Below are 22,259 nucleotides of genomic sequence, written 5' to 3'. Positions count from 1 at the left end.
GCAAGTCTCATCTATGAAAAATTTAGGTGTAGTCCTCCAAAATACTGGAAAGTTCGATATGCATATCCAGTTGAAAGTTGGTATTGTTGGAAATATTAGCTGCTATTTTCGTGGCTTATCCGCTTCACTGCTTATCTGTGTAACCCCTTTCAAGAACCAATCAAATTCTGCGTCGACCGAAATTCTCAACTCAGATTGGTTGAGGCATGAGGCAAAGCGGTCAAGCAGTCAAGATGATAAGCCACGAAAATATCTGCTAATATGTACCTTTCATTCTTTTTCTCCTTTTAACAGGTTTCGTGCCTACCTTATGTTATGTTACGTTTTGTTCCCGCCAGGTTTATGATGCAATAACCACGTGCAAGTTAGTCTAGAATAAATCTGATTATACGAAGTCCCAAGTCTGTTCTGTTCGCCGATTTCTAACAGGTAAGGCTTTTCAAATGTGTGGTTGGATGTATCGCACGTTTAAGTCCAGAGATAGCATCACGATGCTAACTCTGTACAAGTCAATTGTCCTGCCACATCTTGAATGTGCCTCGCTCATTTGGGCTCCAATGAGTTCAGCAGGTTTGCAAAAGGTCGAATAAGTCCAAAGATGTTATGCTAGGAGCATCACAGGAATGAGAGAGCTATCGAATTAGGAGAGACTAAAAAAGTTGGGACTTGTAAACTTGGACAAATTTTTAGATAGCATTCACCCTGGACCTTTGTGCCCTGAGGCCTTTGAATCACGTCTAACTCATTTGATACATGAATTAATGCACAATGCACGAACTAGTACACGACCACACTTTTGCGTTCTTTAAATCAAGTCTAAATTTGGTCGCGACTCATTCATGCACTAATTCGCTGGCTAAACTGAAAATGATAGAGCCATGGCAAATTTTCTGGCTTTTGCTTTTCAACTTTCATTAAAATAATTCATTTATATCGAAAAAAAAGATTTTGATTGCCATAGATTTTTATTTATTGATGTTGTAGATACAGATAGCTGTTGAAGATTTTGCAAATCCGAACATTGAAGAAAATTTAGGTTTACATGGCCTTTCCTTTTTCCTATACTTTAATGGTTTTGATCCTTAGTTTTGATCTCAAATATTGTCTTGCGCTCTTAATACAAAATGACACTTAAAACACACTTTATGGCACATCAGACTAAAAATGCCGGAAAGAAAAATCATTAATTACATTAGTTGCACCTACAGTAGAAATTTTATGGACGTTTAGAAACCAGCTCCTTAGCAATAGCAAATTGATAGTTTTTGTTTTTGTCAAATTGGCCACCAAATTCGCTGACAACCACTTGCCACAGATGAATTAACATATAAAAATACATATTTATCTTATATACTCGGCTGAATTATTTTTGTTACATTGTGATGCTATAATAACTCGAAAAATTTTTGGGTAAATTAAAACATTTGAAAATTGCAGTAGATATTTATATGACTGTGTTTTATATGCCCAGTTGTGCTGTTCATTGCAATTTCATGAATATCAATGGCATTTTAAGAAAACGCTAATGATCAAATATGCACCAAACTTTCAGTCACACTTCAAGTTGAAAAATCTAACCGCTTAATAGAATATCGCAATTCTTTTAGCATACAATAATATAAAAGTTTCAGTAGGAAGTTCATTTTTTCCAAAATATGTCTTTTCTAATGTAATTTAAATGACGTAATATATGATATTGAATAATGAAATATGTTCTAAAGGAAAAGAATGGCTCATATGAGAATGTGACGTCGCAGAAGTATGTAATAAGTTAATTAGTTATTGTTGAGGTACCATTTGGGCATCTTTTGCATCATGTTTTATATGCATCCATGAAATTTCTACTCAACGTGCAACTAATATATCTAATGGTTTTTCTTTTCTGCACTTGTAGTCTAATGTGCCATTAAGTGTGTTTTAAGAGTCATTTTGCACGTTTTTGATCAACAACTGACTGTTTTTCAAAACAGAAATTGAAATCCTTGATTTACTGATATCAAAACCATCTGGAAAAGTCTTGAGAGCATAGCTGAAAGTTAAATAACATCATTCTTAACACCGTGCTTGGGATCTGACTGATTGAAGTTTTTCAAGACAAGCATTTGGAGGTAATTTAAAGGCCATGCTGGGCTTTCAACCAGAGTCTATGCATACCTCTCTATATCAGGTTTGTCAGATCTGATGCCAGCACAAGCATTTGATGTTGATGGAACTCGTTTTCATTTCAGCTGATTATGGCAAGTTCAGTGACTAATTCACCGCCAGCTGAACATGAATTAGCCACGATTCAAAGAACGCGAAAAAGTTCGTGAACTAAGTCACCGCTAACTAACGGTGAGCTAGTACATCAATTAGTGCATGAACTAGACGCAATATAAAGAACCGGCCTCTGGACATCGCAATTTCGTGCTCCGAGATTTCTAGTGATTGTAAGTGTCCAAGTGAAGTTTAAGTTGTCCTACTGCGTGAACCGTTGAGCTAGTCCGTCGTGGAGTAGAATGACGTGATCCCTATGTCCCGTGGGGCCAAGGTGGGGACGTACAAACCAGAATGTCTCAATTAGTTTTTTTCTGATGGTGACAATGTCCCGCGAAAGAGTGGAAAGGTGACGATATCTAGTATTGAAGAAAAACGTCCGAGCTATCCAAAGGCTCTAAGGAGGAACAAAATTGCATCATCCTGGACTTTGAGTGTGAGGAATTCCCAAACGCCAATTTGTCTAGCTATGTTCTCGCCGATTTCCTCTTTGATGAGATAAAAATTGAGAAAACCGAGATTCTTGGGTCGATAGGCCATGCCAGAGCAAATTAAACGGTCCTCACTAAAGAGCCCATACTGCCGCATGTAAGATTTGCGAGCCAGTTTGTCTTCAATCGTGAACACGAAGGAGTGACTTGGTATTGCGCAGTGAGAGTGCATTTGATTCGATCTGTCGCTGCTTTCGCCAAAGTTGTTTCCGGAGTGCTGATGGAAAGGTTTACAGATTTTCATGATCCGAGACTGAGCGGGTTGACTACTGGACAAAAGCGAGTACAAGTTGTCCCAAATGGGGAGTTCCCGGATTTTGTAGAAATTGATGGAAGGAAAATACGAATCATCCACAGGAACCAAATCCAGCGATGCTTCCACTGCAAAGCGGAAGGGGACATCAAAGCCTATTGTCCCAAGCCTGGGTCATTTCGTTTTGTGTTCTTAGCATTAGAGTTTTGCTTCTTTCTATCACACAACAATAACCCCAATAAACCTCATGTTAATACTAAGTTAAGCTTCACTTGATACTAACGCAGAGCTGTTCTTAACACATTTGGAAATTTGGCCAATTGCAAAAGCAGGTGTTGAATTGTAATTTACTTATAAATGGCAGTATCATTTTCATTAAAACCTATTCAAAAAGTAAACGTTAAAGGAAAGGAATATGACGACCAGTCAACAAAAAAAAACCAACAATCTCATCTGGCTCTCAGGTTCTCGTTCGAGATCCAGTTTCTCTTCGTTGGGACAAAAGTGCTCATGAACGTGGGCGAGTTTATCTTCCAGCAAGACTTGGCCCCTGCCCACAAGGCCAACAAAACCCTCAACCTACTCAAGGCCCATAACGTGGCCTTCTGGGGCCCCCAGACCTGCCCCCCAACTCCCCCAATGTTAACCCCTTGGATTTTTAGTTTTAGGGGAAGTTGGAGGGACAAGCCTGCAAGACCAGCCACAGCAACTTGAAGTCACTGAAGGCCTTCATCAGACGCCACTGGTGTGCCATTGATCACGCTGAGATCGTGAACGTTAGCTAGTCCTTCAGGCCCAGGATCCAGAGGATGATTGCGGCCGAGAGGGGTCATATTGAGTGAATGAACTCTAAAATATATAAGCTTCGAAATAAAACCCTTAAAAGTACTCTTCATAATATACTTTTTGATCTGGATGCAATTGAAAATTGTCCAGATATAGGTGAAGTAACCTGTAGTTACATTTTCTTATGTTTGATGTTGATTGCTAGGACACTCATCATCCTTAAAATCTTTGATTTTTCCTTTGCATTATTGTGCTCGTATATTTGCTGAAATCTAAAATATCGATCATATATAATATAATATCATGCTATATCGGGCAATGGTCATGTACAACAATAGACACTTGGTGTACCAAGGAATTGGTATTAGCCGATTTATGAAGCCCCTGACCATAGGGTTGGTCAGGGATTTTGGACAAATCCCTGACTAATTGGACCTAAATGATTTTCAAATGATAAGGCAGGGTCAGATGTAACAAAGACTCGCCTAAGTCCGACGGCAAGAGGTTATATAGTTTTGGACCCCGGTCTAATACATACCGGTAAGTGTTTTTTTATCTTCTTAATCAGTGTGGAATCCCCAGAACTTTTATCAGTATTTACGCCACATTATTTCCCTGTCCGCTCACTTTATGTTGATTGAATACCAGGATTTGGGCACAGACCATGAACACATTTGAAGACATATATTATAAGGCATCGTTCACACCTTTGTTGAACACTGTAAATTCCAAGTGCCTTCAATCTTTCCCAATATGAAAGAACCGCCATGCCAGAGATGTATCTATTGAGGGCGCACAACACCTTTTCTACGTTTTGAGGATGACCAGAAAAAAATGACTGGGATTTCCGACCTTCTTTCTAACCAACCATGAAACTGGATCCTAACTCCCCGCCGATCCATCCATTGCCTCAAATGCTGCCTCCACTTTGCCAGCTTATTTTTGCTTATTTGAATTTGGTTGAATCCATAGAAAAAGTGGCTTTCCTTAATTATTTTTTCGGTCGCTAATTGGCATCAGTGGTAGTTGCAGAGATAATGTCGCCACTTTGGAATCTAGCGCTTTGCATTAACATTGTTTAAGTGCTGCAACGCTCAGGGAGAAAAACATGCTACATGAGCTTGTTGCTTGCTTTGAAGCTCTGGCTTGACCAAGCTTCTTTGTGGTATTTGATTACAACATGAGTTTGAGATTTGTCTGAGCCTGATTGAGCCTGATTATGTCTATAAATGGCGGCTTTGCGCTATTGTACACTCATGAGAGTCGTTTTGATCGAGGACGAAACTGTCAAGGGAATTTTACAACAGTGACGAATCTCTTTGAAAAGGCCTATATCGATTTTTTTTCTTTTTCTTTTACTGGTTTGGTTTTTCACGGGCTTTTCTAACCGCTACAGGGAATGTAATCTCCAGTACTATTGAAATGAAAGGTTATAATTCGTGTATTTATTACCTTTCAATTTTTATATGATATTTGGTCTACCAACGAATTTGATTTGGCAGACCGAGCTAGTCCTTGAATGTAGGGTTGATCTGGTATGCTATGTAAAAATTTGTCCAAGTCTGACTTGAAAGATGTTACCGGATCTGCACAACTTTCTTTTCAAATTTGCCGCTTTCATCGAGTCAAGAGTCCATGCAATCAATTATTTTGGCATGTTGAGTATAAAGCAATGTTTATATCATAGGACTATCGTCCTAATCATTGATTATATGAATTCTATTTCAAAGCCTAAATGCTGGCAGTTGTCCTTTCATTTAAATTCAAATTTACCGCCTATATCGAGTTAAGAATGCATTCAATCATGTCTCTTGGCATATTGAGATTAAAACCAGGTTCATATGATAGAGCTATAGATGATATCATTGATCTATTTTAATTCTATTCAAAAGCCTCTATGCACGCAATTGTCTCTGAAGACTACATTCAAATTTGCCGCCTAAATCGAGTAAAGAGTGCGTTTGTATTAGTTATGTAGAGATCTATCCTTTCATTGACCTATCGATGGTTTTTTAATCATATTTTTATCATCACTTTTCATCAGCTGAAAATGGACGTCTCAAATGGTGCCTTCCAGAAAATATAGATCCCCTTTTTTTAACCCAAGTCCAATTACATATGTTTTCTTATAAAGCTACTTTATGGTCCTTCTAGCCGGATTCAAGATCCCCAAGTGTATAATTGTTATCAATTGGAAGGTGCTTTTTAAGTGCTTTCTGGCAGTGCAATTGTGCTTTTGAAATTCGCTTCCTCGGATTGTCAATCTTCACTCTTCTCCAATCTCCATACAACACACGGTCACTTGCCCAACGCATCATGACCACTTCTGACATCAATAAATTCATTCCTAATGAGGACACTTTTGCAACTAGATGCCGGGGGCTGTCTGGTCTGAGAAAAAGGTTCGATTTAAACTTACGGACTCTCAAAGACTTCCTAGCCAATTCAGATCCAATCGAAAGTTTGGCACGGGACTATCTTCTCGAGTTATGTTCATCCTTCGAGGCACTCGAAAAGAAGCGACTTTGGTGTGAGGAACTTCTTCCAGAAGATACGTGTGACAACGACGTGTATTTGTGGAATCTTAAATTCGAAGTCAACAAAGTTCGTGAGTTAGTCAGCAAACAATTTGATTTTTCCCAAAATGCTAAAAACCCCGCTCTATTGTCATCTTGTCCCGACTCGGACTCAACCGTTATTGCCTCTCTTGTTTTTGACATCACAAGGGAGGTAGAGGTCTTCGATGGTTCAAACATTGCCCAGTTTTCCTCCTTCTTGTCGAGTTGGGTACTTGCTGTTTCTAAAATGACGTCGCTCGGACGCTCACAAAACCAACAACTTGCGGATCTACGAAAAGTACTGAAAGGGGAGGCCAGGTCTTTCATTGATCAACTCCCACACGACGGCCGAAGCTTAGAGACGGCGATCGAAATCCTTAAGAACATATACGATCGACCAGAGCTTCACGTACAAGAAATACTGAAAACCCTTTTCGACATGCCAAGGACCACGAGTGAGGTTTCGTCATTAAAGGCCTTCCTTGCCTCGTCTAGGGGATGTCTACAACGGCTTTCTGCTTTAGACATCTCTGGAGAACAACTGGCAAACATTCTTTTTCTTTCTCTTTGTGAGAGGACATTTTCAACTGATATCCAAAAGGCCTGGATTGGCGAGAAGAGGACGACTTCTAAGAGCAAGAAATCACGCGCTGCCACTCCAGCGGATTTATTTGAGTTCATCGAGGATAAACTCGCCCAGTCATTGCAGTTGTCTTCAACCGACAAATCAACCCTCAAAAAGGATTTTTCCCTGCCCGCGTCCTTCTCCTCCACTTGCGAGTGGGGACTTTGCAACTTCTGCGGACAGAAACACAAATCTCATGCTTGTCCAAAACTGAAGTCCATGTCAAGGGAAGAAATCATCAAAACCATTAAAGATCAGCGGTTATGTTCTCTATGCTACGAACCTGGTCATTCCTCCTCTTCTTGTTGGAGATCATCTTGTCCGATCAACAACTGTGGCGGCCTCCACACTGTTTACGTCCACCGGGATGCTTCTTGGAAATCCAATCTCACCTCACCTAACAATAGCGTTAGAAAGTCTAGTACACCATTTCACGTGAACAACATCTCGCCTCCACCTGCCCAGCAACCTACCAACACTTTCAAACCGAAAACCATGGCAATCTGTAAATCTGTCATGACTTTCCTTATTACACCTTCTGGAGAACGCCTTCTCGTCCGAGTCATTCTTGACTCTTGGTCGGAGATTCCTCTCATTCGAAGGAGCGTGGCCAACTTTGCCGGCCTAGACGGTTCCCCAACCTCTTTAACGATGATGACCTCTGGAAAACAAATTACACAATTCGACCATCAGCGTGAGGTCTCTTTCTCCCTTGAGAATCTGGATGGATCTTATCGCACCCCTTCTATCACTGCTTGCACGGTTCCTGAGATCACGGTACCAATTCGGAAAATCAACTTCAACCCTTGTTCCTACGATCATCTTAAGGGCATTCAATTCACGGAACCTTTCCCCTCTGAGGGAAACTTGGTTCCGGATATCATGATAGGAGAACCTTTATACTCTCATCTGCTCGTTGGTTCCCCAATCATGGGACGTTTGAATGAACCTGGAGCTCAGCAGACCCTTCTGGGGTTTGCGCTTGTGGGATCGCTACCATCTGATGAGTGTAAGACCATTCATACTTCGGCTTTCACCTGTTGCAAAACTAAAATCCCTGAAAGTTGTTCTGACGCACTGGCAATCTTCTGGTCCATTGAATCCCTTGGGTTACCTTCGGAAGCCTCAGAGTCTGAGTTCACTCTTGAACAACAGGAGGCTCTCACCATGATGGAAAATATCTCTTCTTATGATCATGTAACCAAGAAGTGGACGACCGGTCTTCTGTGGAAAATATCGTTCGACAATTCATCCAACATTTACCGAGCGAGGAAGGTCATGGACTCCGTTCAAAACAAAACTGCCTCTCAAGGGATTCTGGACCAGGTCCACAAAAGCTACCAAGCTTTCCTCGACAACAACTTTGCAGAAATTCCTAAGAACCAATTTTTGCCGTCCGGTTCTCCGCATTACTATTTAGAAACACATCCTGTGTTCCAACCCGGGAAAATCAGAGTGGTTCACAATGCTGCAAGCAAGGACTACGTGACAGGATTGTCCTTAAATGATCACCTATATTCTGGTCCCAATCTGATCCCAGCCAGACCTTGGTCAAGTTCTTCTACGATTTAGGAACAACAAAGTTGCACTCGCTCTGGACCTAGCAAAAATGTTCCTACAAATTAATCTGCGGGAGTCGGACAGGGAGTTTCTTCGATTTCTTTGGAAGTTCCCCAATGAATTGAAACCCGCAACGTTACGAATGAGAGTTGTCACTTTTGGGATTGTCTCGAGTCCCTTTCAGGCCATGTGGGTCCTCCAAGAACATGCAAGACGCTTTCACCCTCGCGCCTCAGAGCTTGTTCTAAAAGATATGTATGTCGATGACCTGTTAACATCAGTTTCTACCCTAGAATCAGCACAGTCACTTGTGGCTGAGCTTCAGAAGTTTTTCCAAAGTGCCGGTATGAAACCTCATAAGTGGATGAGTAACAATTCCAGCTCAATTTTATTCGTGCCAACCGAAGACGTACGACCACTTGAGCCAACCAAAGTTTGGGTCTCAGCTGGGATCCTAGGGAAGACTCTTTGCCATTTGCCTGTCCAGGAAAGTCATTCGAATCCAGTCAGCATACTGTGTCGGATGGACTTTCACTTGTTGCCTCTCTATTCGATCCACTAGGGCTAATTTCGCCTTTTGTTATCAAGGGGAAAATTCTCTTTCAACAAATTTGGCTTAGGAAACTGCATTGGAAGGATCTTCTTCCGCCCGACTTGTGTGCTGGCTTCTCCTCGTTTGAGAAAGAATGTGTTGGACTGGATCTCATTTCACCGAAGCGTTGCACTATCCCAAATGAGCACGTTGCTGAATATCTGGCAGTATTTTGCGACGCCAGTAAAGAGGCCTTTGGAGGCGCTGTTTATGTGGTTTGTACGAACAGTGTTGGAAAAAGGTCTGCAAATTTGTTCTTTGCCAAGGCCTAGGTCAAACCTTTGAGTTTGGATAAAAGAAAGATTCCAACTACCATCGTTGAACTAGAACTCCTAGCGTGTGTGCTTGCAACCAAACTGGCGACTTATGTTGAGACGGCGTTGGACATTAAACCTACCTACTTCTTCACAGATTCACAAGTGAATTTCTGGAGGATCCAAAGCAATCCTGCCAGTTTAAAAGTTGGGGTGGCCGGGAAAGTGAAGAAGATCCTTGAACGTTATCCTGCTCGGGCTTGGCGTTGGATTCCAACGGAAATTAATCCCGCCGATGCTTGTACCAGGGGTATCACTCCAACTCAGCTAGCCACAAATACTTTGTGGTGGCATGGGCCGCACTTCTTGACCATGAGCCAATCTTCGTGGGAAACAACTATTCCTCCAATAACCGTGATCCCCCAGACGCTTTCCTCTTGTAATCATGTGTCTAACTTCAGCATGCCGTTCTAAGACCTATTTTGTCGTTTTGAACACTGGCGTACCATTGTTCGCATCATGGCGTACGTCTTGCGATTTGTGAAAGCTTGTCGAAAAATCACAATTCCTTCTACTCATACTATCCAACCCAACGAGTTTTTGCATTCAGAAGATACCTGTATTCGCTTTGCTCAAAAGGAGTCGTTTACGTCTGAGATAGAGGCCTTGTCGAACCAACGAGACCTTCCACCTACATCTAATATAAAGTCGCTTCTTCCTGTTATTCATAAAGGTTTGCTCAAAATGAGGAGTCGTTTGGACGACTCCTCCCTCCCCTTTCGTTTAAAGTCTCCAACAATTCTACCCCGTCATCAAGTCACCGAGAAGTATGTGTTGTCAATTCATCGGATTAATTATCATGCCTCTGCTCGTCTTACCCTTTCTATCATACGACAGAGCCGTTGGCTCCAAGGAGGTAGAAAATACCTAAAATCAATTCTCAACAAGTGTCCTGAACTTCGTTGCTCAAAACCATCAACCTATCAAACTAAAATGGCTCCTCTCCCTCCAGAGCGCATTGAAAATGCCTCTCCGTTTGAACATGTTTCCGTCGATTTCTTTGGTCCACTCTCCACTCGACAATCTTGTGGGAATATAACCAATGCTTATGGATGTATCTTTACTTGCTTTCATTCTAGAGCTGTCCATTTAGAACTCATTAATGATGGGTCTACCAACGAGTTCTTAGGTGCCATTCGCCGCTTCACTGGACGTAGAGGTCTTCCGAAGAGTATTCTCAGTGACAACGCAAAAGTTTTTATCTCAGCCGAGAAAGAACTCCGGAAGGTCAAGAAAAACGCCCATCAGGGCATCTCTCACATGGGACCACGCCTTCAGTGTATCCAATGGCATTTTTCCACCCAATTAGCTCCGTGGACCAATGCGATTGTTGAGAGATTAATTCGAGAGGTGAAGAACGCTCTTAGAAAGACTGTAGGCTCCGCAAAACTTCCATTTCGGTCTCTGGAGAATACTCTTATCGAGTGTGAAGGAATCATCAACTCCCGTCCGCTTGGATTTCTTTCTGATGATGGGCGTGAGGGCTTGACTGTTACCCCATTCGACCTTTTGTATGGCAGACCTCGAGAATTGCTTCCGTATTCATCTGTCAAACAATGCGATTCAACATTGGCAAGGAAGTGGATCAATCGGAAGAACGTCTTGAACCAGTTTTGGAAAAACTGGCGCCATCAGTACTTGTTAGACCTTCAATTCACCAAAAAATGGTCCACGAACCGCCCATGCCCTCTGAAAGTCGGAGATGTAGTTTTGATAAGTGAAAAACATCTTTCAAGAAACCATTGGGTGTTGGGAAGAATTTTGGAGCTCATTCCAGGACGCGATGGCATAATTCGATCCGCTATCATTAAAACAACTTCCTCTAAACATCCGATTCGCCGTCCAATCTCCCAACTCAGCTTTTTTGAACTGAACAATCATGCGTAACACTATTTCGTCGGAGTTTTGTCCCTTGTCTAGATTCTTCTTCGCCTTACCTCGGGAGTGTATCAGTTATGTAGAGATCTATCCTTTCGTTGACCCATCGATGGTTTTCTACTCATATTTTTATCATCACTTTCCATCAGCTGAAAATGGACGTGTCAAATGGTGCCTTCCAGAAAATATAGACCCCCTTTTTTTAACCCAAGTCCAATTACATATGCTTTCTCATAAAGCTACTTTAATAAGCTACGAGGGAGAATCAGGCACAGATGAGACTAGGCCCATGGTTTCCGAAAGAGCAAAAACAATTTTTAAATGTTTTTATGTATTTTTTCGATTGTCAAAAATGAAACAGATCTTTAAACATGTTGAAGTCGTCAATGTTCACCCACCCTTCAGGCTTGTTTTCAATGTAGTGCATTTGCCAAAAGTCGATACACTAAAGCAAGCTATCGTAATTAAAGAATACGTTGGTAAAGGTATTAGTGCCTGCCTGCTTTCAATCTGAACTCTGAAGTGATGCAAAGAAGTCAAAAATGACTTTTAAGAAATCTTGCTGCTGGTTCGGAAAATAGGTTTTCTGCGCATTACACGCAGAAGCACGCCATGGGTTTCAAAAGCTCTCTTTCTAATGACTCTACACCGCTTTTACCGTGGTTTTCGAGAGCGAACTAAATGGAGGAGGGGCGTAAGGGAATGTTTCTTCGCACTCGATTGACGGTGCGTCTCAGTAGCGATTGGGAAGTCATCAAGGTAAGTGTTAACCTAGAGGGTTGATTTGAGCCCACTTGCGTTACTCATGTTCCTCTTTTTGGATTTTAGGATGTTGCAGCATTATCCGTTGTTGTTTTTATGTGTGTTTATCGGCTTTGGAGCCGTGAGTTCGGATTCATCCACAAGCTCAGAGTCGGAGTCGGATCGAGAGGCGAAACTTTGTAAGTACTACAATCAGTCCAATGTTGGTATTCACTTTCGTGAGCGCCTTTCATCATGTTTTTGTAGAGTAACAATATTCTTTTAACTAGATATGGTAGTGCTCTTGTTTTTTGTTGAACAACTTATTACGTAGGAGTTTTAAGCATCAGAAGGAGGTGATGTTTTTTTGATTTTTTTTTTAAATTCTAATCTTAAATTACACTCGACTTAAACCAAGTTTAAAAAGCCTAAAACTCTTAGAGCAAGCGGCAATGACAGCAAACAAGCACCCAAAGGCATCAATTCTACAATAATCAGGCATCACCTTACGTAAAAGCTTGGCCTAGGGCAACCAATCTTGGGGTTCTCTTCCCTCGGATTCGAAAATCATACTCCATGTACCATTCAAAACGTTTTTTTCAAAAAAAAATAAAAAAAGGCATGCGTACTTTTTTGATGGGGCTCGAACAAAGTGACCCCAAAAACAGTTTCTCAAAAGATAGACGAGAAGCTTTTAAAGTTTTTATTTTTATTTCTCTGGTCACTTTTGTGCCAATTTAGTATCAGTGTTGTCACTTATTCAGAAACAATTGGAACGTCTCAAAAAAAAAATTGCTACATTTTTACATACATTCAGGTTTCCACTTAATTCAAATTGAAGCCCGTAAAGCATTGCAATACTCAAAGAGCAATATTTGTAACCAGGGTGTACGTGAGTTCCTTTATTTCATTTCAACTTTGCGTGAGATATTTCTGGGCTAAATCTTGGAAACGTGTTAAAACCGCATTGTTTCTTCGCTGAAAACACTTATAAATACTCAGTTATACTTACGTTATATATTATTACATTATAATATTATGTTATATATTACATTATATTATATTATTATAACACTTATATTCAGAACTTCGTCCATGTTTCAAGAAACGGTTGTTCAACCGTGCATTTTGGATGTGAAAAACAAGAAATGGCTTCACTAACTTTGCGTCTGTCTTAGACCAAGGATACAATTATTTAGTGTCTTTCAATTCAAATCGTATTCCAATGTACGCTTCAAATTGTGTCATTCTGAACTGAAAGGATGCGAGATTGAAAATACCACTTCCCTGGCTTTTTGAACGACGTTTCAGGCCATTGAGTGTCGCAAAAACTGGCACGACAATTCCGTGTCTTTGGTAAGCAAATGCTCAAATAAGATCGAAACGTGGAGAAGTGTAAAAAGCTTTTAGTATGCTGAGACAAATATAAAAAGAGCGCAATATTGTCAAATTTTGTTTAGTGTCCGTATTTAGCCGTTCTTGCCCCCCCCCCCAAAGATGAAATTGGTCATTTATTAGGGATTTTTTGTATAAGATGTAATACTTCATGCCGAGGTCAGTTAAAGATAACAACGATAATTGTAATCCGTGGAATCTTAAGAATCAACTTCCTTCAACGAAATCTTCAACGAACAATTTCATTTCTTCGTGTTCTACAGAGTGCTTGAATTTGCTTTCCATATTCTCTTTTAGTGTCTCTCTTCCAAATTGTCAGGTAAGAACAATAATGAGTGTCTTAGAGTACGGCAACTTTTGTCACTTTACAAAAAGCTATAGGATACCAACACTTATGTACAAGCCCTGTGTTTTACAAGACGTTCCAAAAGCTACCCTCTTCAGAGTGCAGTCAAATGACTCTAAACTAACTTGGAATTACATTTCTGATCCCGACGAGTCTGTTCTTGTTCTCATTGCTCCTGGCCTTGAATTTGTTTTGTGCAAACATATGCGGGTAGAATCAATAACGTCATATTGTAGGTTCCCTAATGATCCCTGCATCGGACAAGCCAGCAAGAATGGAACTTGTTACACTGCTGATGAGTGCACCTCCAAGGGTGGAACTAACTCTGGAACATGCGCTCAAGGATATGGCGTTTGTTGCACTTGTAAGGACCACGAAACGGGTCTACCACAATGGAATCGATAAGAATTCTTCTATTTGTAGTCACTGCCAGTTGTGGGGCCACATCCAATGAGAATTGCACATATTTCGAGTCCACCGGAAGTGAAATAGGTGCTTGCCGACTCAAGATTTGCCCTTGTACAGACAATATTTGCCAGGTGAGTAAAACTAATTACTATTGTCGAAAAAATGGTTAAATAGGGAAAAAGTGCAAGAGCAACGAATTCATCTGTTGATTTGGCAAGTTTAATCCTTTAATGAAAGAAAACAAGATGGTATAAAAAGTCAAACAAGTTCAACACGACTGGCAGGCTATGTCAACTTTTTAAATCTGAACTTGAATAAACATTATGAGGAGAAAGTGACATCAGAACAATCTGAGAGATCCTAGACAATGGATGGTGGAAGAAATGCCATGGCAAAACCTGGGTCAAATCCACTAAGCAACTTCAAAATAGCTTTCGATCGCTCTTTTTTTAAATGGACAATCTCCAACCAAAATAAGCACACCTAACTACAATACATCAAATCTTCATAGTCAACATATTCTTCGACCAAACCAAACATTCCTTTCATATTTTTTGCCCCTTAAAGTCCTCGAGAATCCATACTAGTTCGAACAATGAAGTCCACTTCTCATCTTTCTCGGGCTCCTTCATTGTTTAATTTGCTGCCCTCTAATATTCGTAGGGATTACGTATAAATTGTTGATCCGGTTACATCTTCCAAGTCAGACTTGGACAATTTTTTAAATAGCATTTCCAGATCAACCCTACATTCAAGGACTAGCTCGGTCTGTCAACTCAAACTCATTGGTAGACCAAATATCATACAAACCTTGAAAGGTAGTATATAGACGAATCATAACCTTTCACTTTAATAGTACCGGGGACAGTAATAGTCCCTGTAGCGACGTGAAAAGCCCGTGAAAAGCCAAACCAAACCAAAATAATTAAATATTTTGAACCATGAAAAACCTCAGTTCATTTTGTCTCGCAGCTCCGTCTTGACTTCAACCAATTCATGATCACCGGTCCGTCCACTTCAACGGTGATTGTTTCCGCTGCCAAGGCTGGCGTGATTGGAGCCCCAGGAGCCACCGTGCCCGTGACCACAGCCTCCCAATGTCTCACGGATTCCTTCTCCGTTCTCTCATCCACCGGTCAATCGCCTCCAACCATTTGCGGACAGAACTCGGGCGAGCACAGTGAGTCTCTTATCAAATAAGCTATCATTTTTCACCTGTGTTAGTAGTATCTCGTTAGCATCTCATGACGTGAACATTGAATTCTTGTATAATAGTGTATGTGGACTCCACCGCATCATGTAACGATCTGGTCTTTCAATTGGGCGGAACTGGGCGGGGAACCGGTATTGGACAACGTCAATGGAGTATCAAGGTATGCATTCCCAAGAGGGAAAATATCCGTTATCCGATATTTGTCATTGAATTGACGTATGTATTCTAAATCAAGGTTCTTCCAAAAAATGGACAAGAAATGACTTCAGGAAGTCCACATTTAAATTTTGAGTTCGCTTGCAATTGAAAAAATGTATACGTAAATCATTACCATAAAAGAGCAAACAACTTTGTTGAATTATTAGTACGGTTGTTACATGAAAAGGGCTCAAAAGCTGTGTTACCTGATCTGATTCCTCCAGATAATCATGAGTAGGCAGTCCAATAGAAAAGAAATTGCTAAATTTGATTCCATTTCTCTCCATTTGACATGTAGATCACCCAATACAGTTGCGACTACCCCAATTTGGCCCCGGATGGTTGTACTCAATACTATTTTGGCTCTTCAGCCGACACTGTTCAGACCTACAATTTTGCTGGAAGTCAGCATTTGGCCAACCAGGACCAAAACATCTGCATCAGGTAAATATGATTTAAAAAAAAAACATTGTGTTTCTCAGGTCTCTTTTTGGTGTTGCTTTATCTTTTGATAGTTAAATAATCAGTATAAAAATGACTCATGCATGAGAGATAAATGGAGTCACGGGTTAGATACCTTAGCAAAGGCAATTCTGGCCCAGTGCACACAGATTTTATAATTGACCTCTAGCCCATCAACTCAATATCAGTTCCCTTACGTAGATTGATTGTGAGCCACTTCTTGAGGTAAGATAACTAGATAATGTCACGAGTGTCAATTGGTTATCAAAGCCTCACCTTGTCGTTGTTGACTTGATTGCAATGGGTACCATTGAATTCTTGAATGCCAAAGCAGGATAAAACCAAGACTTCAAGTTCCCACTTGCAAGTTCCCACGTGACCCTGGAGTTGCAGTCACTAGTATGAATTTGTAAAATCGTTATTGGCAGCAAACCTGTTGAAACATGTCCTAGCTTCAATCCGAGCTTGAGTCTCCACCACGGCTTGTTCGAATATCTGCAGGTGAGAACTGATCCTCGTTGCAAAGATATTCTGCGTCAAATATCTATTTTGTCATCAAAAGATGACAAATCTGGAACCTTCAACGACTCACATTATTGAAGTTTGTGTTCCAAACAGGGTTTGAAGTAAGTGTTTGTCTCTCCATAAACCGTGGAATATGTCAAAACACAACGTGCCATGTCGAACTCAAAAAGACTCTTGAATCAGCTACCGTGCTCTCGTCGTCGATATCATGTACGTGATGATCCTTTATTAAGTTTTAAACGACAATTACATCGGTTTTTATATACAAACCCATACCAGCCCTTCGTTCAAGGTTGGCCTGGAGCGGCAAATTCGAACGCATTGTGTGACCAAACATTTGACCAATTTTGCCTTACGGGGAACTCATTCCCCTGCATTGGCTCTGCATATCAAGTATCAAGTCATTAAATCAACGGAACTGATTCTCCTCCTCTCTACGGTCTGAGTGGGAAAAGCTCTGCTCAACCCAACAAAAAGCTTCATCGATTTAATGACATGATGGCACGTGAAACACAGAAATTCGCCAAGAGAGCAAGTAGGAATATTTTGAATGGAATCTATGCCTTGGTGTTTCTGTAGCGATTCTAAATCATAATAACCATGATAGAGACCCTGGTATTGCTAATAAATAAAGTAAACTCGTTTCGGCCCAAACTTGTCCGAGTGGCCGCAACCCGGCCAAACAGCCGTTTCACTTTTTTTTTACTGCCGGCGGTAAGAAAAGAATGGAAATCACTAAACCTCCGAATTTATCCCTCATTTCGTGTGAAGAGCACTTTAGGGTGCTCTTAAAACTTGCCATATTTTTTGCTACATCCACCCAAAATCGCACCGTGGGCGTGGGATCCTGCTGTTCCGTGGAGTACGAAGTAGGTTGGGGGCGTCATCGGATGGGATCGCTTGAGATAAGGGAAGTATGAGCAATAGCTTGGAGGATAACTTTGGACAAGTCATCCCAAGTGTCTCAGGCGGAACTCAGCTCTGCATCCAACAACTCGTTTGGGTGTTGGGATCGAATTATTCGAGCAGAGCAACCAATAAAACTTCGACTTTGACCTTCCTCATCAGCACCTAAATGAGCAACCTGATTGGACAAGAATCATTGTGGATGCAAAGGTCGAGAGTGAGCACTTTGAAAGTGAGTCGATACTTGGCGGTCTTCTTCAAAAGAGACTGGTCGCAAGAGGCTGCGACTTGTAATTCAAGACCCTCAAAGCTCACAAAGCTCACTACTTAACTCTACTCAGAAGGAATGAGCTTGAATGATATTACCAAGAAAATGGATTCGACTCTCCTTCAAACGAGTCTGTTCCAAGTCGCAATAAGGGCACATTTCTAATTTTAACTAAATCTCTTATTCCGTCAATTGAATTTCCCCTCTTCTGTTAGTAGTTCTTTAAAGCTCTTACTTCGGAGCTAGACGCTTGAACGTTAACCGGTATGAAAATACACTGCCAAAAGTGGTGAGCAGATGCTCATTCCGGGTAACGTCCAAGCCTTAATTCGCTGGTCTGTTCTTTTTTTGCAGACGTGAACGAGGAAACTGTCGGATTTGTTACACGACTGCGATGGAAACTGATTTTAGTGTCAGTTTTAGCATGGCAGGAAGTGGTGGAATGGCAATTGCCAAGGTAAAAATAGCTATTTATTCAATTGCCGGGGCATTCTTTCGGTGGAGTTTACAAAAGTGAGGCTTGAAGAGAGTCGACAAGGTCAAGACACTTTGAATGTGTTCGCTTTTTCATGCCGTCGAGTTTAAAGAGAAGAGCCAGGGCTTGCCCAAGCTTCTCTTCACACAAGAGGGCATGATGAAATTGCCTGATCAACTTTTTGGAATCCAAACTTGAATAAAGTGCCTATAACGAACGCCCCTGCTAATGAATACACAATTTTCTTTGACAAGAACCAGTTTTCGCTCAAAACCACTCGAAGTCAAATTTGACGTTAGAGAATGTCTATTTTCTTTACGAGTGACTGGAAACTTAGATTCCGGCCACTCGTGAGCAGAGCGCCATGAAAGAAGATTTCTAATGGTGGTTTTTGGTTTCCTTGGTTTTTTTCCTTTCGTGCCAGAGTGGGAACTTTATACGGCTGAAAACCGGTCCTTGTAAAAGAAAATATTGTTTTCATTTCATATTTTGATGAGATCTCACTATTCTCAATTGAAGCTTCCCTTGAGCGTATGGTGTTGGATTTTTAAATATTCTTTAAGTTTGATTCACTGTCGAGAGAAGTAAGGCTTTGTTCACCTCTCTGATTTTTTTAAAGGACGCAATTTTAGAGAATTTTTCGTCCAGGAAAGCACTTAACTACTTTGATCACCTTTCCCTTTATTGAGACTAGCATTGAGCAATAAGTGCTCGACATTAAAATATTGGCTAAGCATGCGCTTTGAACTGGGTAAAAAGCATATTTTTTTTGTTTTTACTCTCCGAGGTTTTTGGGAAGTTAAGATGTATTGAGGAAAAATGCAATTCAAGTCGACTTGAATATAAATAAGTCGACTTGATGGGAAACTCGACACAAGAAAGTTCGACATTTTCCAACACTTTCCTTATCAAAGCGTAGGTGGGGAAAGGCCTGTCAATCTCGGAATATTTTTTCTATTCATCTTTCAGAAAAAAAAATCAGTGATTTTATATCATATAATCCAAATGGCCATATAACTGTATATCCCTACTCAGTTGAATAATAACTAAGTAGACCTATTTAATGTAAAATCATTGTCATGTCTAAGTCACGATTTTAAAATCAAGCGCTCCTTTTGTCATCTTCCCATCCCATCTTCGTGGGTAACACCTCACCAAAATTGGAATGATTTCAAAAGTTATACTTGTAATCGTTTCATTCCCACAAAATAATTGATGAATTGGTTACTTTCAGGCCTCCGAGTGTTGTGGATATGGCAAAGGGATGGGTAAAAATTTCGACTGCTTGATCGTTCCCGGTGCCTTGGATCCATTGATGATGTCCAAGCAAGGCAAGTTTGACCAATTTTGTGGACGGTCGGCCGGGTTAGTGGGAACCACGTCAACTGCAGCTGTCATGATGTCCCAAACCATTTGCAGTAAGTTTTTCAAATGACTGAATTGCCTCATTCAATCTTGTTTCTGAGATAAACCACATACTTCTCGAGACGTGGACTGCGAACGGAGGCAAAAATGTCTTATCTCTTAAATGGTTCAGTTTATTCCAAATAAGTACTTGATATGTCCATAAGATCTTGTAAAATAGATGAGCCTGGCCAAAATTGAGCCTAAAATCATGCTTAGGGAACCCAGGAGATAAATCCAAACTTATGTAGGAAACACAACATAAAATTCAAATTTTTCGGCCTGCTTTGTTCAGGTACATAAGCTTTTGAAATCGTAACTTTGAACCGAACCACCGTACATACAAATCTTAGAAAAAGACTTAACTTTGATTGAAGATATACATATTTCTTATTTCGTTAATTTAATACGAAACGTGGCTCAGAGTCGTTATGACCAACAGAAGACCGATGTAATGGGAAGCTCGTTCACAATTCATGTCTCTAGGAGTTTGTGGATAAACGTATCAAACTCTAAATTTTATGACCTGAACACAGCGACATTTGGTTGTTTTTATATTGATATCTATATGCAATTAAGGTCGTGATTGGCTTCCAATTAAATCTAAGTACCGTCAAATTTCAAATTCAACAATCTTTTCCTAAGTGTAGCGATGGAAATTGATGGAAATCATAACTTCGGTCTTTCTCCGGTAGAGGCTGGCTGAAATGTTTGTTCCCATTCTCATCGTGGTACTGCACGACATTTTCCTTCATTATTTTTGCTTCACATGACTGCTTGATGTACATTATTACCATCAATAGAACCATTTATGACAGTGATAAAACGAGTATAATATCAAACGATATAGTTCATAATCCTTTTCATTCTCCTCTGCTTCCTGTTGCTGCCGATAAACAAACATAGAAATACGAGAATAGGCTTTAAGATGCCTGACGTTCAAAAGGTGTTTTTCGCTGAACAAGTTATTGCTGATCCATTCTAACACCATCAATACACCACCAAAGCTTCTGAGAGACCTTTCAATTCCTATGAGAATTTTAAAAAATTACAACAAAAATTGGGCTCTTCAAAGGGATAACCGAGAGCTAAATATCTTTTACTTTCAACATACCAACAACTTTTCATCATTTTGCCATTAAATTGTGGTAAAAAATTATCAATATTTCGTTTTGCAACGATTTCCTGAGTGAACGGTATATCTAAATGGTCTGATCTTAAAAGGATTCAAACCTTATGTTGTTTTGAATACTACAAAGGGCAATTACTCCATTTCTTTTCGTCTCACATGAGGTTTTTCGTATGATCCTCTGAGTCAATTATCATTCTCAAAGGTGATTGCTGGAATTTTTTGGAGCAAACCGAGTGCTAAATGTGGCCCCAATCGTTTTATAAATGTCAACAAAGTAATTGCCAAAATGCATTCATCGCCATTATTGTCTTGTTTTCCTTGAAGCTTTTCTTTCTCAACCCATGTTCTTGATTCAATTCTTTGCAGGTGATCGACAACCCTTCAACATCCGATTTCTGTCGGACGGATTTGAAGCAGATATGGAAATTGGGGCCGGAGTGATGCCAGGCTTCAAGCTCACTTATTTCCAAACCTCCAACGGCTGCAACGCTTAATTAAGACACTGTCCGAGAAAATGCATCTCCAATGGATTGTCTTCCCAATGAATTCTAGCGCTCAACTTCCATCTAGTCTCATGCCATTGAGTCCTTACCTTCTATCTCAAAGGATTCCTCAGAAAAAAAATAACTTCAATCCATGGGATTTATTTGTCTAATCCCATTACCATAGGTTACTCAATTTAATGCATCCACTGACTTTATTTATGTTAATAAAATGTACCCTCGATAAAATGGAGTTTGAATGTTTTGCGACGTGATTGGACCAGAAAGGAAACTGTTCATAAGGTTTTTTTCTTCTTTTTTTTGCGGCTTTCCCTACCGCTGCTGGGATTCCAATCCCAGCAGTTCAAGACGAGAAATTTATTCATTTTACTTAAAAATGACTTTAAAAAAAAGTTACAAAAAATGGGATCCTCAAAGGGATGAACGGAGAGAGAAAATGACAAAAAAGTTTAATTCGACAAATTAGACTAAGAGGCTGAAGGCTACCACGGCAATTTCCCTCCAAGCTTGGCATGGAGTACTATTTTCCTGAGACGTACCAATCACTGTGTAATAATTTATTTAAAAGGAAAAGAAACCACACTACAGGAGTTCTTTGACTTCACAACGCTGAGCAAAGTAAAATGTACTAGAGGAAAGCATTTTCCGCCACGGTAAATGAAAATGCACGCTATTATATTAAACATTGTTACATATTAAGTTGGAAGAACAGGTAGGTGATAATTGAAAATGGAGCAAAAGAGAAAGTGAGTAGAGAAGTGGTTATTGAAAATGAAGCAGGGGAGAGTAAATGCTGGAAGGAAAGCTGGAAGAATAAATGGCAAGAGGAACAACAATATATACTCAATGCGCAACGACAGACTTTACATAGAAAACAATCTGGTTCGAAAAGTCAAGGTATTTGAGGTGGAGATTTTTGACCCATTGGTAATTGACGCTAATTAGAAATAAGCTAGATTGCATTCAACCC

General features: G+C 40.3%; 2 protein-coding genes across 3 annotated transcripts; both read left to right on the top strand.

The window, feature by feature from the left end:
* The first annotated feature begins 6,591 nt into the window (after positions 1 to 6,591).
* LOC131891316 (uncharacterized) lies at positions 6,592 to 8,541 on the top strand. The gene has a single exon (XM_059240844.1). The coding sequence runs from the start codon at positions 6,592 to 6,594 to the stop codon at positions 8,539 to 8,541; it is 1,950 nt and encodes a 649-aa protein (XP_059096827.1).
* Positions 8,542 to 11,932: 3,391 nt separating this feature from the next.
* On the top strand, positions 11,933 to 21,694 carry LOC131891924 (uncharacterized). 2 transcript variants are annotated; one of them, XM_059241617.1, is made up of 11 exons: positions 11,933 to 12,072; positions 12,142 to 12,254; positions 13,747 to 13,768; positions 14,032 to 14,159; positions 14,219 to 14,334; positions 15,176 to 15,383; positions 15,479 to 15,576; positions 15,913 to 16,058; positions 18,130 to 18,232; positions 19,485 to 19,668; positions 21,153 to 21,694. In XM_059241617.1, the coding sequence occupies exons 2-11, from the start codon at positions 12,143 to 12,145 to the stop codon at positions 21,278 to 21,280; spliced, it is 1,245 nt and encodes a 414-aa protein (XP_059097600.1). In that variant the 5' UTR covers positions 11,933 to 12,072; position 12,142; the 3' UTR covers positions 21,281 to 21,694. The 2 variants fall into 2 exon arrangements, with proteins under 2 accessions (XP_059097600.1, XP_059097599.1); XM_059241616.1 differs by lacking the exon at positions 13,747 to 13,768.
* Positions 21,695 to 22,259: the final 565 nt, after the last annotated feature.

This window comes from Tigriopus californicus, chromosome 12 (genome assembly GCF_007210705.1).
Source record: "Tigriopus californicus strain San Diego chromosome 12, Tcal_SD_v2.1, whole genome shotgun sequence".
In the NCBI taxonomy this organism is placed as follows: domain Eukaryota; kingdom Metazoa; phylum Arthropoda; class Copepoda; order Harpacticoida; family Harpacticidae; genus Tigriopus; species Tigriopus californicus.
Note: the sequence above shows the minus strand (reverse complement) of the source record. Positions and strands in the feature narration are given on the sequence as shown.